Source organism: Schistocerca piceifrons, unplaced genomic scaffold, assembly GCF_021461385.2.
Source record: "Schistocerca piceifrons isolate TAMUIC-IGC-003096 unplaced genomic scaffold, iqSchPice1.1 HiC_scaffold_936, whole genome shotgun sequence".
Lineage (NCBI taxonomy): Eukaryota > Metazoa > Arthropoda > Insecta > Orthoptera > Acrididae > Schistocerca > Schistocerca piceifrons.
The window spans coordinates 1,772,097-1,789,584 of record NW_025729208.1 but is presented as its reverse complement, the minus strand read 5'-3'; the positions used below and the strand labels follow the sequence as shown (position 1 = coordinate 1,789,584).

At 47.0% G+C, this 17,488-nt stretch overlaps 1 protein-coding gene across 2 annotated transcripts in view; it reads right to left on the bottom strand.

The window, feature by feature from the left end:
- The window catches only part of LOC124771310 (serine/threonine-protein kinase Sgk2-like), a 102,949-nt gene extending 86,885 nt beyond the window's left edge, over positions 1 to 16,064 (bottom strand). Inside the window, exons 1-2 of one of the 2 annotated variants that reach the window (XM_047249315.1) lie at positions 16,000 to 16,064; positions 14,745 to 14,885 (exon numbers count right to left, since the gene is read on the bottom strand). In XM_047249315.1, the coding sequence (XP_047105271.1) occupies positions 14,745 to 14,861 (117 nt within the window). In that variant the 5' untranslated portion in view covers positions 14,862 to 14,885; positions 16,000 to 16,064. Of the gene's footprint in view, positions 1 to 14,744; positions 14,886 to 15,627; positions 15,658 to 15,999 lie in introns of those variants that run through there. The other variant, XM_047249316.1, reaches the window with a different exon arrangement.
- Positions 16,065 to 17,488: the final 1,424 nt, after the last annotated feature.

The following is a 17,488-nucleotide window of genomic DNA, read 5'->3' as shown; positions in this document are numbered from 1 at the left end:
AGAGGTATGTTTGGATTTCTGCCTCAGTCAGACCATCAAGCAGCCTAGTGTAAATAACATCACGAGAAGAATTCAGCATTCGATGGGCCTCAATGCGAACAAGATAGCCGTGGAGGAACAAAGCTGCAAGCAGTTGTGCTTGAGAATCAGAAGTAGTTGGGGTTGGGTTGTGGGAGTAAAGGGACCAGACTTCTACGGTCATCGGTCCCTCAGAAGTAGTCTCCAAAAGCAAAGTGCCATTTTGTAAACGAGAGCAGGATTTCACAGGGCCAGCAATTGCATCAACACCTTTCTGGACAATAAATGGATTTACTGTAACAAAGGACTGAAAGTCTTCAGTATGTGAAACCACCAGGAACCATGGTGCAGCTGGGAGGGCCTTTGAATTGTCGGCCTCATTGTTTTTACTTTTGGTCGACATTAACATTGAAAATGATGATTGGCTTATTGCAAGAAAATTCCCCACGACTGTCAGCATCTCCGATGGTGAGTTCCTTCCAACTGGGGGGCCTCCCCTCATAGACCTCCCGAAAACCTGACAGAGGGACCAATCGGCAATTTGGGAAGGTAGCAGCTCAAGCAATAGTAGGCCTCGCCTTTACCGTGAGGGGGAGGGGGGGGGGGGGGTACGTGCAAACCCAACTTGTCAAGCTGAGGCAGGTAATTACTCGTTACCCAGTCACCTGCTACACATCAGGTGCCTGGGCTGGCGCAAGAGGAGACAGAAGAAAAAGAGGAACCTCAAATGCCGAAGCAGATGAATGATAGGAGAAAGGGAATGAAAAAAGAAAGAAGGAACCAAAGACAGTGTAGAGACTATTCTGATATCGCCGACTAAATATGCAGAACACATTTCCAACAACATCCCAGACATGTTCCCCAAGGAAGGGGAAAAAAGAATAGCATGAGTATATACATCAGCATGGAAGGTTTGGTTTTGTTTTGCTTTAGGGTGCAAAAAACAAGTGAGGTCATATGCGCCCAAGTCAAAACAATGAAACATGAAGACAGAGAGGAGTTAACATCAGTCCCAACTGACTTAATAGAAGACAGCTAAAAACAGGCACATGGAAAAAGGGTTAAAAATGACACCATACAGAAATGGAGATCCAAAACTAAAAATTAAATTGCCTTCACCATATTACGTTGGCAGATAAAAAGTAAAACACGGTCGACAGCCAGCGTGTCATTTGCTAAAACGGCCGATAAATCGGACGGCAAACCCAAGCGGGAACATAAACAGTTAAAAAATGGGCATTCCATCAAGAAGTGGTGAACAGTTAAAATTTAGTCGCAAAGTATACAAAGTGGTGGGGTAGCACAACTTATCAAATGACGATGGCTAAAAAGGCAGTGTCCAATATGCAGCAGAGTTAAAATGACCTCCTCCTGGCGGGAGATGAGGTCGTCCAAGCTGCTGGGAGAGGCCTAATAAGCCAGAGCTTATTCCTGTGAAGGAAGGACCACTGGCAATGCCAAAGGGACACCACCTCCTGACAGACGGCAACACGGAGATCATCAGAGAGATTATAGGTACTGAGGTACGAGGACTGCAGCCCTGGCAGCAGCTTCCTTTCCTGGCAGACCGACGTGACCAGGAACCCACAGAAACATCACACGAGTGAGCAAGAGACACTTTTCCTGAACCTGCTGCACTAACGGATGCGCAGTGTACAGTGCAAGTAGGCTTTGAAGGGCGATGAGTGAGTCTGAGCAGAGGACACAATTGAAAAGGCTGTGTTGCCAGATGTACGCCATGATCCGATACAAGGCAAAGATCTCGGCTCAGTGCACCAGAATATGGGCCACTGTCAACCGGGCACCACATCGACACTGAGGCGGGTCTTCATGGCACAGGAGGTAGATGTGGGTCACCCAAGCATGGCCAATGTGGAGCCGGCAGAGAACCACAGAGTCCCTGTGAGAGGACTGCCACACATTTGTAGTCTCCTTAATGGCGCGCAGTTTGTTGTGTGTACTGAGATTATGCCATTCCGTCTCCCAAAGCAAAACCTGGTGATGTAAAAACAAACGCAGGTCAGTTATTGGAATGCCGATCTCCATAAGCGGTTTCCGTGTAGCCTGTTCGGCCAATCTGTCAGCAAGTTCGTTGCCTTGGATTCCGACATGTCCTGGGGTCCACACAAACACCACTGAACGACCGGACTGCTCCATGGCATGGATGGACTCCTGGATGGACTCCTGGATGGACTCCTGGATGGACTCCTGGATGGACTCCTGGATGGACTCCTGGATGGACTCCTGGATGGACTCCTGGATGGACTCCTGGATGGACTCCTGGATGGACTCCTGGATGGACTCCTGGATGGACTCCTGGATGGACTCCTGGATGGACTCCTGGATGGACTCCTGGATGGACTCCTGGATGGACTCCTGGATGGACTCCTGGATGGACTCCTGGATGGACTCCTGGATGGACTCCTGGATGGACTCCTGGATGGACTCCTGGATGGACTCCTGGATGGACTCCTGGATGGACTCCTGGATGGACTCCTGGATGGACTCCTGGATGGACTCCTGGATGGACTCCTGGATGGACTCCTGGATGGACTCCTGGATGGACTCCTGGATGGACTCCTGGATGGACTCCTGGATGGACTCCTGGATGGACTCCTGGATGGACTCCTGGATGGACTCCTGGATGGACTCCTGGATGGACTCCTGGATGGACTCCTGGATGGACTCCTGGATGGACTCCTGGATGGACTCCTGGATGGACTCCTGGATGGACTCCTGGATGGACTCCTGGATGGACTCCTGGATGGACTCCTGGATGGACTCCTGGATGGACGCTACCAAAATGTGACGAGGGTAGCACTGGTCGATAGCTTGTAGGCTGCTCAGGGAGTCAGTACACAGAAGAAACGACTCCCCATGGCATGAACGGATGTGCTCAAGAGCACGAGATATAGCCATCAGCTCTGCAGTGAAAACACTGCAGCCATCGGGCAAGGAATGCTGTTCAATATGTTCTCCACAGACACATGAGAAGCCGACTTGACCATCAGCCATTGAACCGTCATTGTAAATCACTTCATGGCCTCAGTATATGTCAAGAATCGAGATGAAGTGACAGTGGAGAGCCGCGGGATGAACTGAATCCTTTGAGCCATGTGAAAGGTCCAGGTGTAAGCAATTTGACCTCGAGTATAGGCGGCAAAGGCAAGGACTCCAGTTCAGACAGAAGGGATCGGATGTGAACTGCAATTGTAAGCCCTGACCTGGCCTGCTGATGCGGGAAATGAACTGCCGTAGGTGGGAAAAGGAGACAATGATTCAGATGCGCAGGAGAACTACAAGCTTGTGCAATGTAACTGGCGAGCAGTTGTGCACGCCTGACCTGCAATGGAGAGACTCCAACCTCCGCAAGGACACTGGTCACCGGACTCATCCTACAAGCTCCCGTTGCTAGTTGAACACCACAGTGGTGCAATGGGTCAAGTAAACGCTACGCTGAGGACACTGTCGAACCATAAACCAGACTCCCATAGTCAAGGCGGGATTGAACAAGGGCTCTGTATAGCAGCAGCAGCAGCAGCGTAGAGGGATCTGCACCCTAGTTGGTGTTGCCCAGGCAGCGGAGGGCACTGATGAGGTGCTTCCAGCACTTCCGCTTAAGCTGACAAAGGTGAGAAAGCCAAGTCAATCAGGCATCGAAAACCAGTCCTAAAAATCAATACGTCTCCACTACAGTGAGGGAATCGTCAGTAAGGCAAAGTTCTGGTACCGGATGAATGGTACAACGCCGACAGAAATGCATTACACACGACTTTGTGGCCAAAAACTGAAAGCCGTAGGCTAGAGCCCCTGATTGCGCCTTGTTAATGGCTCCCTGGATGCGCCGCTCAGCAACTCCTGAACTGGTGGAGCAGTACAAAATGCAGAAGTCATCTGCATACACAGAGGGTGAAACGGACAGCCCTCCAGCTGCTGCTTGACCATTAATGACCACTAAAAATAGAGATACAGTCAATACAGAGCCCTGTGGGACCCCATTCTCCTGGATATGGGGGGAACTATTGGAGGCAGCAACTTGGACATGGAAAGTACCAAATGACAGGAAATTATGGATAAAAATCTGGAGCGGGCCTCAGATACCCCACTCATATAACCTGCCAATGATATGATGTCTCCAGGTGGTGTCATATGCTTTTTGTAAATAAAAAAAAGACGGCAACAAGGTGTTGGTGTCTGGGAAAGGATGTTCAGATGGCAGACTCGAGGGACACAAGATTATCAATGATAGAGCGACCCTTGCAGAAGCCACCCTGGGACGGAGCCAGTATGCCACGTGACTCCAGGACCCAACCCAACTGCCGACACACCATATGTTCCAGCAGCTTACAAACAACGTTGGTGAGGCTGATGGGCCAATAGCTACCCACATCAAGCGGGTTTTTGCCAGGTTTGAGCATTGGTATGATGGTGCTCTCCCACCAGTGCGACAGAAAGACTCCATCTCACCAGATCCGGCTGAAGATCATGAGGAGATTTCATTTGTAGTCAGACGAGAGATGTTTAATCATCTGACTGTGGATCCGACTAGGCCCAGGAGCCGTGCCGGGGCAATGTACAAGGGCACTGAGGAGCTTCCACTCTGTAAATGGAGCGTTATAGGGTCCACTGTGGCATGTAGTGAAAGAGAGGACTTTCCTTACCATCCGCCGTTTGAGAGTGCGAAAGGCTGGGGGTAATTCTCTGACGCAGAGGCGCGAGCATAGTGCTCAGCAAAGTGCCTGGCAATCGCGTTTTCGGCGGTAGATATCACACCTTTTATGTTAACACCAGGAACACTGTTGGGGTCTCGTACCCGAAAACTCGTTTGAGCTTTGTCCAGACTTGGGAAGGTGACGTGTGGCACCCAATGGTCGATACGTACTCTTCCAACACTCCTGTTTCCACCTTTTGATAAGCTGGCAAACACGGGCACAGAGCTGTTTAAAGGCTATATGCCGCTGTAGAGCACACCAACACTCCTTAATTGCCTCAGCAACCTGTGGCGACCACCAAGGGATTGTCTTTCGCCGGGAGCACCATAAAGGACGAAGGATTGCGTTTTCTGCTGCAGAAACGATCGTTGTAGTTACCTGCTCAACCACCACATCGATGTTACTGTGTGGGGGAGATTGAACAGTGACAGCAAAGGTGAAGACTTCCCAGTCTGCCTGGTATAAAGCCCATCTGGGTAGGAATCTGTGGGCCTGACGCCGGGACAGTGACAGGAAGATGGGGAGGTGGTCACTACCACACAGTTTGTCATGTGCTCTCCAGTGGAAATATGGGAGAAGGCCAGGACTGCAAACCGAGAGATCAATGGCCAGAATATGTGCCATGTGCCACATTGAAATGTGTGGCGGCCCCAGTATGTAAGAGGCAGAGGTTGAGCTGTGAGAGTAAATTTTCGACATCTCTGCCTCAGCCAGTAAAAACTGTGCCACCCCACAAGGGGTTATGAACGTTAAAATCTCCTGAAGTAGGAAATGTTTTGGGAGTTGATCAATCAATGCAGCCAATGCGTTCAGGGGTACTGCACCATCTTGAGGAAGATATACGTTGCAGACAGATATTTCCTGCATCGTTCGTATCCTGACAGCCACAGCTCCAAGAGGGGTTTGAAGGGGCACAGGTTCACTACATACCGAGTTCAGGACATGGACACAAACTCCACTCGACACTCTATTATAGTTGCTACAGTTTCTGTAACATCCCTTATAGCCACAGACGGCAGGGGTCAGCACTGCGGGGAACCAGGTTTCCTGGAGGGCAATGCAGAACAGGTGTAAAGCTTAGCAGTTGACGTAGCTCAGCCAGGTGGTGGAAAAAAGCGCAGCAATTCCACTGGAGGATGATGTTATCATGAGGCTGGGAAGGCATGAAGTGTGCAAGGAGGCAGGTTATGCCTCAGGGTCACCTGCTGCCTCCAACTGAGTATTTGTAGCCATTTCTATGGTGGATGAGGCATCAGTGAGATCCAGGTCCACAGGGATGCTAACATCTCCACTGCATCCTCAGATGCAGAATTGATGGGGAGTGGTGGTGACGGGGCCACCAGAGGGTCCTGTTTCTTAGCAGACTACTACTTCTCTTAAGGGGCTTGCTGGGAAGATTTCTCCGAAGCAGTTTCAGGCACGGAGAAAGACCATGAAGCTCTCCGTCCAGCAGCTTTTGGCTCCTTGAACCACTGGCATGTGTCCGCCGTGGCATTAGCGGAGACCTTGGGAGAGAGGGCCCCAAGGGGGACCTTCCGCACGAGATGATGCGGAGGAGGCTGTTGCTTCTCCAGCAGGGGGGAGGGGACCAATGTCCCCTGCATTTGGGGGGAGGGAGGGGGGCTTGCTCCTAAAGTAGGTGCTTTGGGAGCAAAGGAGGAAGATTTGCCCCCGACCACCAAGGGGGTGGATGTATTCTGGTGGCCTGGAGGGCCCACTGTCCGTGGCACAGAGCGAGGGACCCCTGGCACTTGGGACGGCGATGTTGATGTAGCTGCAGCGTATGTCAACATCAACCAAATGGGGTGTAATCTGTAATCTTTCAAATTTACGTTTAGCCTCTGTGTAAGTCAACCAGTCCAGGGTCTTGTACTCCATGACTTTCCGCTCCTTTTGGAGTACTGGGCAGTCTGGTGAGCAGGGGGAGTGGTGCTCTCCACGGTTGAGATGCAAGTGGGAGGTGGCGCACACAAAGTATCTTGGGGGCAGTGGACATCCACAGTCTTGACATGTGACACTGGAAGTGCAGTGGGAAGACGTGCCCATACTTCCAGCCCTTAAAGCACCGCATAGGGGGAGGGACGTATGGTTTAATGTCACAGCAGTAAACAATCACCTTGACCTTTTCAGGCAATGAATCACCCTCAAAGGCCAAGATGAAGGCACCGGTAGCAACCCTGTTGTCTTTGGGTCCCCTGTAAACATTCCAGATGAAATGCACACCCTGTTGTTCTAAACTGGCGTGGAGCTCGTCGTCAGACTGCAAGAGGAGGTCACGATGGAAAATTATCCCCTGGACCATGTTGAGGCCTTTATGGGGAGTGACGGAAACAGGAATATCACCCAGCTTGTCACAGGCGAGTAATGCTCAGGATCGGGCTGGGGATGCTGTCTGAATCAAGACTGTGCCATTTTGCGTCTTCGACAGTGCTGTCACTTCTCCAAACTTATCCTCAAGGTGTTCAACAAAAGACTGAGGCTTCGTAGGTGGAAAAGAGTCCCCATCGGTTTTGCTACAGACTAAAAACCGAGGCGAATATGACTCTCTCCATTCTGTAGATCTATGTTCCTCCCACGGTGTAGCGAGGGAGGGAAACGATTTGGGGTCATACCTGTCAGCATTGTATTCTATCTTGCCCTTTTTAGAGACTGCTGGTGCCGTACAATCACCAGCAAGATATGACTTAGTCCGCTTCATTGCGGATCATCCGCCCTGATGCCACACACTCTGATCAGGGGCTCTCCCCACGGGCACCACCCAGCTACAGCAAAGGCAACTGGCATGATGGCCGTTGCCAGGAGTCCTGATGCCCCAGGAAGACAGGCATCTACTCCTTGACATACATGGGGAGTTTACAGCTCAGGCATCAGCAGTGTGATCCCTGTGTTGTCAGGGGGCTACCACGAAATGGGTATATGACGGCCCCACCACAACGGACTGGCTACCGTGCTGAGTATTGGGTGCAGAGAAATCCTATACTGTCATGGGGGTGAAAGAGGACAGGAGACAACGGAAGAAGATGACATAGCCCGGAAAGTGTCTTTGCCCAAACAGTTGAATCGCAGGTGGAGATGAAAAGCCATGACAAGAGATTCAGAATGAATCTAAGGGCACTCGTGCGCCACATAAGGCATCCTTTCCCATATGACCCGCACTTCTGTAGAATTTTGAAAGTGGCAGGTCAAACCACAGAACGGGACCTGAGCGCGCCAAAAAGTGTTAGACACCTTTTAGTCATATCTTACAACAGGCATGAATACCTCGGGCCTATTCCCAGAACTGTAGGGGGGAGTTGCTTTCTGTCTGGAGCAGACAGAGATGGCGGTCACGAGTCCATGAGATGTGCTTGCTGATGGGAATGTGTGGGGTGTTTTCCTTTCAGAAGAAGGTTTTGGCTGAAACCTCACTGTGTAACAGTCTTCTCATTGTGCCTGTCACTCAACACATGACACCTTTACAGTGAGTAGCAATCTATTCTTTTTATAATATTCTTTGATATTCCAAACTGGGCTTTCCATTGTTCAATAACATGTAACTGTTTATTACAACTATGGTGTTCACACCATCTTTGATGGTCACGTCTTCTTCGACGAGCATAGAGGAGGGCTAGTACCCAGCTTGAAGATTTGGTTATGGCTGCAGAAATGTATTGTGAAGAATACAAATGAATACTGTATTTGCTGAGAATTTAATCAGAAAGGGTAATCATCATTTAAATTGGAAACAGTAGTTCAACATATGTTCATTTAAAAAAGAATTCACGAGATATCTGAGGAAGATGTGCAACACCGGCTACACTGAATTGTCAGCAACAAGATGAATAAGGTAGTGAAAATTTAGCTGGGCTGTTCACTCTTAATTATTCTTGAGAATAGTATTTGTCATACAATTGATAAATTCTACATTGTTAGGTTATAGATACATTCACCTATTTTGCAAACACACGGAATGAGTTTGAGCCAATAGGATGACAAGGAAAGTCACACCTAACTGTAAGTAACATGGGTTTGACAGAATAAGACAAAACAAAATCAGCATCCTCCATCGGTAAACTCTTGTGGCGTCAATAGGTCACATTCACCACACAAATTACAATCTTTGGAACATTAACTGCTCTGACGAGCCCCCATGTTTGATTCAGTCTGCCTTTGTACTTCATGAAGTGTTCATGTGTATCAGTCTTTATGGTAAAATATATGTGTACATAGAAAACTTGGTAACCGTATATTACGATCCGTATCCAGAATCCCATATTGGTGACCCTGGACAAAAAGTTCTACGTCTTCCATGACATCTGCGCCGGTCGTATAGAATCAACAGGTATCACATTCGACGCCATGGCTACATCACCGAACTTTCTTTACGAAGATTTGGAGGCCCAGCTCTTATGACCAGGCCAACACAACCCTCCGCCGTCTGTTACTTCGCAGCTAACGGACAATGATCTATGATCTTCGATGAGGATAACCTCTACTTTAGCAACTCTACAACGACCGAGTGTTACACAGTTACCTCAAACAATGGACTCAGGCTTTGTTTCGCTGGATTATGCACAACAACAAGTGAAAAGTGAAGTGGATGATTTACTAAATAGTGTGACGATCGATCACTCATACGAAGTTAAAAGGGACAGAAATTCACACACGTGCTTTGATCCTCTACGCACCACGACGTCGGTTATAGTAGTGCCATGTGCAACACCGCCATTTCTGCAAAATGCACACGCTGTCAACTATTACCAAGCTACACTAGCCTCGCCTTCGTCACAAATCAGGAACAGACATTTTTTATGCATCCAGTTCGCCAGAACAAACCACCGGATCGGCGGCCCAGTTTTACGACCACGTGGGTCCAAGTGCACTCAATGTAGCCTCTTCAACCAGCAACATTGTACTACGACAGTATGACTGCCAACAGGTTTCACCAGTGTTTTATGGTCCTACCATGAAGGATGCGAGGCCATTGTGTGCAGAAAACTCTCATTGTTGCACTTTACGCTCCAAGCCAACACCCCCCCCCCCCCCCCCCCCAGGAGGCCTCGATTCCGACCACCATACAACTGCTCACTCCTTCAGCAGTACCGTCTGCTGCTGCCGGGCTGGCCTTCGACGTCATTTCCGAGATGGACAATGTCACTGCTAGTCCTGCAATTTCCAGACCAGTTTACAGGCCCTCATTACGCGCCGCTCACCTGTTCACTCCCATGGTACCGACCGTGCCTGCCGCATTGTGTCTTCAGAGACATTACAACCAGCCATTGTTGCGAACGTGTGTGCTAGTAACATTTCTGCTCCGGTGATGCCCGATCCCAACATTAATTCTTGTGCAGGGGGACCGCAGGCCACCTCCACTCCATTCTACCCCAGCTACCGTGCTCTGGCACCCATTCTCCTCATTCCGTTTCCGCCGCAATATGGGATTTAGTTCGCGAGTGTTCCGCCCTCGCGGGGAAGCTTGTGACCTGCGTCACTAACCTACTTTCAGAATACGACTCAGCGGTGCACCTCCGCCGGCAGAATGACGAGCAGAAACGACGCATTGCTCACACTTAACAATGAGCTTGCTGCGGCCTGCATCTCGTTGTTGAAACTGCAATCCGCAGTTCCTTCACCGGATTGAACTTCATCGCCAAGCATCAGTTCGAACACTCATCAGGTTGGTTCAAAAACATTCATTGCGTGTGACGATTCGCGTTCAGTGACCTCCGCACCACCCAAGCGCCAACTACGTGCAGTGCATCATGTTTCAAACAGTGTCTCGCTCCCGCAGCACGACCAAGCCCACTATGCAGCCAGCCACGCCACTTGTTAATAAACATTCCCCCTCTCCCATGTGCCAGCCAAGCAACTCGGCGGCCATCGCTGTCCCTGACGCGACGTCAGCACCTCTCTCGCCTGTGCTGGTTACGCAAGGTAAAGTTAACAACAGACAGTCGCTGCGTGCCCCCCTCTGCTCCATGCTGTGCGTGCAGTCGACCTCTACAAACAAGTGCATGCCGCACTTGCGTAATAGGCATGTGACTTTCTTGCTGCCTTTTCCCACTCGTGCTAACGGCTATGCCTCATCACGCCCCACTCGTCCCAAAACTCAATGTCAGAACGTTACTCAGCCTCGTGTGCAGTTCTCAGTCTCTTCTGTCACTGACGGAACGACACACAAGATAATTACCACTGCTTATTAGACACAAGGTTAGACGCCTCAACCCCATTAAGTGGCGCGTAGCCCAGCAGCAAATTAATGAACTTCTGGAGGCAGGCATCCTACAGCTATCAGACAACAATTGGTCTTCACCAATTCACCTCGGCACCAAAAATGATGGTTCTTTTCGAATGTGTGGTGATTACAGACGTTTAAATGCTCGCACTGTCATGGAAAATTACCCCGTGCCAAACACAAACGATTTCACTCACATGTTATCAAGCGCCACAATCTTCAGTGTGATTGACTGCAAACATGCTTATCACCAGATTCCCATAGTGCCGGAAGACATTCCAAAGACTGCGATCATCAGACCACTCGGTTTGTTCCAGTACAACTTCATGCCATTCGATTTAAAGAATGCAGCAGAAACATGGGAATGTTTCATTGACTCTTACGACGATTCAAGTTCTTCTTCGCATACCTGGATGACATACTCATTTTCAGCAAATCAACTGAAGATCATTTATCCCAGGTCCTCCAAACGTTGGCATCCAACAGTGTTGAGGCCAACAAAGAAAAATTCCAACCGCGTTAGTCTTCTGTGAGATTTATGGGTTACACTGTCTCCACAGACGGATTACAGCCTCCCAAATCCCGTGTGCAGGCTATCAAGACATTGCCACCCGCAGCTACGTACAAAGAACTAAGACATTTCCTAGGTACTGTAAATTACTAGCACCGTCATCTACCTTCAGCAGTTGCCATACAGGCACCGCTGATGGACTTGCTCTCCGGCAAACAAACTTCGGGCATTAAACCAGTCTGCTGGACCGAACCCACGCTAGAGGCTTCAGGGCTCTTAAAACAGCTTTAGCTCACACAGTCGTACTCGCCCACCCTCATCCATCTGCCGATTTGTTCATCACTGCAGACGCCAATGACATCGCGGTCGGGACAGTATTACAGCAGAGCAAAGGCGACACAGTTTCACCATCTCACTTCTTCTCCAAAAAACTGTCTACAGCACAGAAGAAATATCCCGCTTTTGATAGAGAGCTTCTAGTGGTGTACGAGGCCATCAAACATTTCCCCACCGACATGGAGGGCCGTCCTTTCTTCATTCTTACTGATCACAAACCGCTGGCGGACGCCTTCTGAACACCTGCCAGAGGATCCTCCCCCCGACGTTTCCGCCACTTCGACTTGGTCTCTCAGTTTACTACGGACGTACACTACATCACGGATCAATGCAGTTTCAAGTATCATAAATTTATCTGTCCTCGCCACTCTACGGGCTTCTGACAAGGGCACTCAGGTTCTGCTCACAGACCCACAGTCTTCGCTCGTGTTTACCAAGGCTAAGTTCCCTGGCATTTCGGACGAAGTGTGGTGCGACTCTTCTACGGGCATTCTGCGGCCTTTGCTCCCGTGCACACTGCGTCAACAGGTTTTTGACGCCTTGCATAATCTCACCCACCCTCGTCCCCAAGCGTTTTGTGTGGAAAGATGTGAAACGGGACTGTCAAACATGGGCATGCAGCTGCATTTCCTGTCAACGAAAGAAAATAGGACGTCACACCTCTTCGCCACTCATCAAGTTTGACATCCCCAAGGGACGTTTCCGTCATGTACATATTGACCTTATCGGAAACCTGCCTCCGTTGGAGGGCCACAGGTATATCCTGTCCACAATAGACCAAATGTCTCGTTGGGTGGAGAGCCATCTCCTTACCCAACATCACAGCAGAAACTGTGGCCAAAGGATTCGTTTCTTCTTGGATCACTAGGTTTGGCTGCCCGTCCAGAGTTGACAGTTCGAATCTGCACTTTTTACGATTCCCTGTAATCTTTGTGGTATTAAAAAGATCCATACGACAGCCTACCACCCGCAAAGCAACGGGTTGGTGGAATGATGGCACCACACCCTTAAAACTGCACTCAGGTGCAATGACTGTCTCTGATCCGAGGCACTTCCTTGGGTGTTGCTGGGCCTACGTTCTACATTTAAACCACATTTACATGGGACGATTTACGAATTTGTTTTCGGCGGAAACCCATTTTTACCTGGGGAACTAATTCTCCCCCAAGATCCTGGGGATTCCCCCTCCTTCACAGACTTTATTGAAAGGATGCATGGATACTTTACAAACACCTGGCTACACCTGCCTGTCAGACATTCCCCACTCGAAACTCACGTGCCGCCCGCACACAGCTCTTGCTCACACGTCATGCTCAGGGACGACTGTCAGACAACCCCTACAACCCCCTTACCTCGGCCCCTTCGAAGTACTCCAGAGGGACGAGATGACATTCGACATTATTATAAAAGATCGTCCGCAAACTGTTTCTCTACACAGGCTCAAGCGTGCCTTCATAGACTCCGACACCCCTCTGCCGACCCAGTCAGACTGCCTGGGCACATGTTCTTTTGACGAACCCGCTAATGAGTCCGTTCAACCTAGCGTTGGATTTTCTCCATCCAACGATTCACCAACGCAGTTCGCGGGTTCCTCAGGAATGTCATCATCATACCCATTTACAGGTTTTGAAGACATTTCAGATACTAGAGACGTGGATGCCCCATCCTTCGTTTTGTGCTGCAACATACCACCTGACCGCGTCGACGACGTGTCGATTATGGTGTTAGATAATCGTGAGCTTGTTCTATTCACAGACAGCACAGACCTGACCCTCACTGAGTAACTCAACGTCAAGATAGTGCACAGCTTGTCCCTCCCACAAGAGTGCAACCCGACATGCGTCCGAGCTTTCATTCCTTCAGACGGCTCAGTCTGCATTCGGGGAAGGCATGCTCACACGCCGCCTCCTCCCTCGGATTACGAGTTGGACCAGTGACCACACTCCACGCCTTCGCACACCGACCGAACGGAGATGGACCTTCCGGTCTAGCGCCTGCCACCTTGCACCTCTCACACCAACGCTGACACCCACGTGACCCCCCCCCCACCCCTCAGGGCTCGTAGGCCGTAATCCGTACTGTGGGGAGGGGGGCTCTGTGGCATCGATAGGTCACATAGACAACACAAATTACAATCTTTGGAACATTAACTGCTCTGATGAGCCATGTTTAATTCAGTTTGCCTTTGTACTTCATGGAGTGTTCATGTGTATCAGTCTTTATAGCAAAATGTGTGTGTATATTGAAAACTTTGAAGTTGTTTATTACATATATTACGATCCATATCCAGAATCCCATACTCTCTTTAAGATGACTGAACGACTGTCAGCCGAAATATTGTGGCAAGATACCTGTCACCCTACTTCATCTTTGATATTTCATGAAACACACTTACTATAACTTTTCAATGGGAAATTACATATTATCTAATGCATACATTGAGTTATTTGAAAAATCTGGAACTTTACAACTAATCCAAGCTTCCTTCTACATGAAAGGAATGAGATGCAGTGTTACAATGAAAAGCAGTTCAACATCTACAATGTCATAAGCAGCAAGTCATCAGATACTGAAACACATGACTAAAATTGCATTGAAGAGGAAGAAAATAAAAACCATTGTTTTGAAGAGTCCTTTGCAAAAAAAAAAAAAAAAAAAAAAAAAAAAAAAAAAAAAAAAAAAAAACTTCAGTACGCAGTAAAACTTGTGTTGCAAAAGCCAGGCAAACTGCTTGACTACAAATATGGGTGACAAAGGGTGACATTGTAATGAAAGAATATGACCTTTGGAGTAAACTACAGTTATTGTATTACTGTATTCTGAATTTCACAAGATATGTATCGTATTTTATATTCCAAACTTATCTGTCACTCAAAATTTGCTTCCCTTTTACAATGGTTCTCCTCTCATATGAATAAACACGCTAAAGCAAGTACAGGAAGTATAGACTCACAGTAAATTTCTTGCTGCGCTGCCAGGTTTCAGTGTTCTCAACGCGTGCTGACGGAGGTGGCACTCCTACAGTACGAACAGCTGGCCTCCCTTTCGTGTTTGGCCACACATCGCACATGTTTGCCAATGAGTCCCACAGCAGCTGCAGAATAGGACAGCATATTGCATCTGTTCGTGTCATTGTAGCACAACACTCCACAACCACTAATGAAAGACTGACCATGACAGCCTTCCTGCATAGTTAAACTTACCGCTGCTTACAGACTGATAAGATAAAGCCAAGGACTAAAGATTACGTAACTGGTTGCCGGTCTGTTTACCTTCATCAGGGTACTTTACCCACATAGAACATTAATATTAAACAATGCTACTGACTGCCTATTTTGTCTGATAACATTTTTATCACTTTTTGAATTCCAGTCATCACTAATAGTTTCTATCTGGCACGAATTTTTTAATTAAATTTGAAGGCTAAGTTAATTTTAAAAAATGCAAAAAATATAGCTGTCAGTTTTTGTATTAAACGCAATGAAAAGGTACGGTAATGAATACTCTTACATCTACTTATGACTGAATATTTACGGAAAGTGCCTCCTTTCACACATTCATCATTACAAGAAGCAACCGCCGGCCGATACACGAGAAGACGCAAATTTTGCAGTATAAGATATTCGTTTACATTCTCAGGGCGTGGAATTGATGTATTAATGAATTATTTAACAACTTTCATTTAAACGGAGTTAAACATGCCAGTGTATGCGAACGGCCAGCAAATGATCAAAACCAAAATAGTAGCTTGTCTTAGTTTGAATATAATTTGAAGCACTTTTCCTAAGCGTGTTGAATAACAATGGCTCACATGAAATGACAAATCCATTTCTTACCTGTCTAAAGGCTCAATCGCCTCCAAGCACATGTATGGCCATGCACACGTAGATTGTGCAGCGAGGACACTTTATTACTCAAGCCTTCAAAGACTTTAAACAATATTATGTCACCTAAATGTTCAACATGTTAGGCATCATTTGTGCGTTATTTTCACCTACAGTTAATAAAAAAATTTTACGTCCTAAAAGAACTTTGTGTCCATCTAATTAATTAGTGCGCTTCACAAGCTATAAGACAGGTTATTAAAAACTTTACACAAAATAATGGTCACTGTTTAAGCAAATAGCATTTCTGCTGTCATCCTGAACTTGACACATCGTTTAACCGTCACACATACATACAAAACGTAAACATAAACAAAAACTTACCGTTTGAGTAAAATGGAATTGTCTTTTTCAATTAATACGCAGACTGTCGCAACAACGGTGGCACGTCCAATGTTTCTCAAACTCAAATCTGCTGCCCACTCGGAATTTAACAACACATCTCACTTACTACATAAAAGCACTTCCCGCATGTTTCACCAGAAACGTCATTCCGTAGACAAATCAGATCTTGGACTCTGAGTAACTATGCTTTCGTAAGAGCAACCAAAGATATATATTCTTCCTCACTCTTGAGTTGATAAATATTCCAGGGAATCACAGTCTTCTCTAATGAAAACTTTAACGGTACATATACTATCATGGGAATTATTTTTACTTAATTATTGTACCTCTGACATGTTTAATTATACTCCGTCATATTCCACTTAAACAGATTATGTTCCAAGACGTTTATCAAAATTACAACTGACACTTGCAAAATTTAAAAAAATTAGGGAAACTAAAAGTTAGCTAGTTTATAATCATATTAAACGCATCATGTTTACACATTTTTAAACCGCATAAGCAAATTATTTAGAAATTTACTAAAGATACAGGAAAACTCATTTTAAGTACTGGTAATAGGCCTAATAATAATTCCGTACGATCTTGCAGACACGCAAACGAAGAATACAAAAAGTTTTACAGGTATACTATAGAACTAAAAACGCTGAGAGGCTCATATTATACAAGCTGAAAACAGTATTTTTCAAATGAATTAGCACTAACACGCAGTACCAGAAACCCAGTTTTTTCTCAAATTATTAATTTCCCTCCTTTTCTTTTCTCTACACCCCACTTCGTCTACGCTTCTACCAACCTCAGGATGTCGGTTTCGAAGTGAACATTGAACAGAAAAGACCAGCAGAAATACTCTTACACAGGCTAGCATGTAACAAATCTGTGTTTATCCCTGCCCCAATTTAAATTTACAGTGTTCTATGATTCTCTTCAACTATTCCTTCAGGCTATGTCAACCACCAGAGATGAGATGATCTTCAATTTATAATTGAGTGCGGTCGGATTTTTTTTTTTTTTTTATGGGAGTCTGTTATAAATTTAGATCCCTGGCATTGTAGTGACCCCTAGGTGGAGCTTTCGCGCCAGTTCTGCGTGGGCAGCCATTCTCTCTGGTTGAAAAGGGAGAGAGGTAATTTCAAAAGGGCGGCCTCGATGTTGCGTAGCTTATTTGAATATCACATATGCGGTGAGGCATCTGTTTCATTTTAGTTGCTATTTGATGCGCTTCAGATATTGATAATCCACTTTCTCTTTGACGAATAGTCACTTTGGTCTCACAAAAAGATAACAATGTGTTATTGTAATTACAGAGACACAGGTACCAATTTGTTTTAATCTAATGAAGGGTTCTCTTTCTTGAACCAGTATACTTGTTCAACATGCTACTTTTTATCCATTTATCTTAAAGTTAGTAAATTGTCAGATAATTTGTCACAAACAGAACTCATTGTAGACCTCAAAAAAATACAAG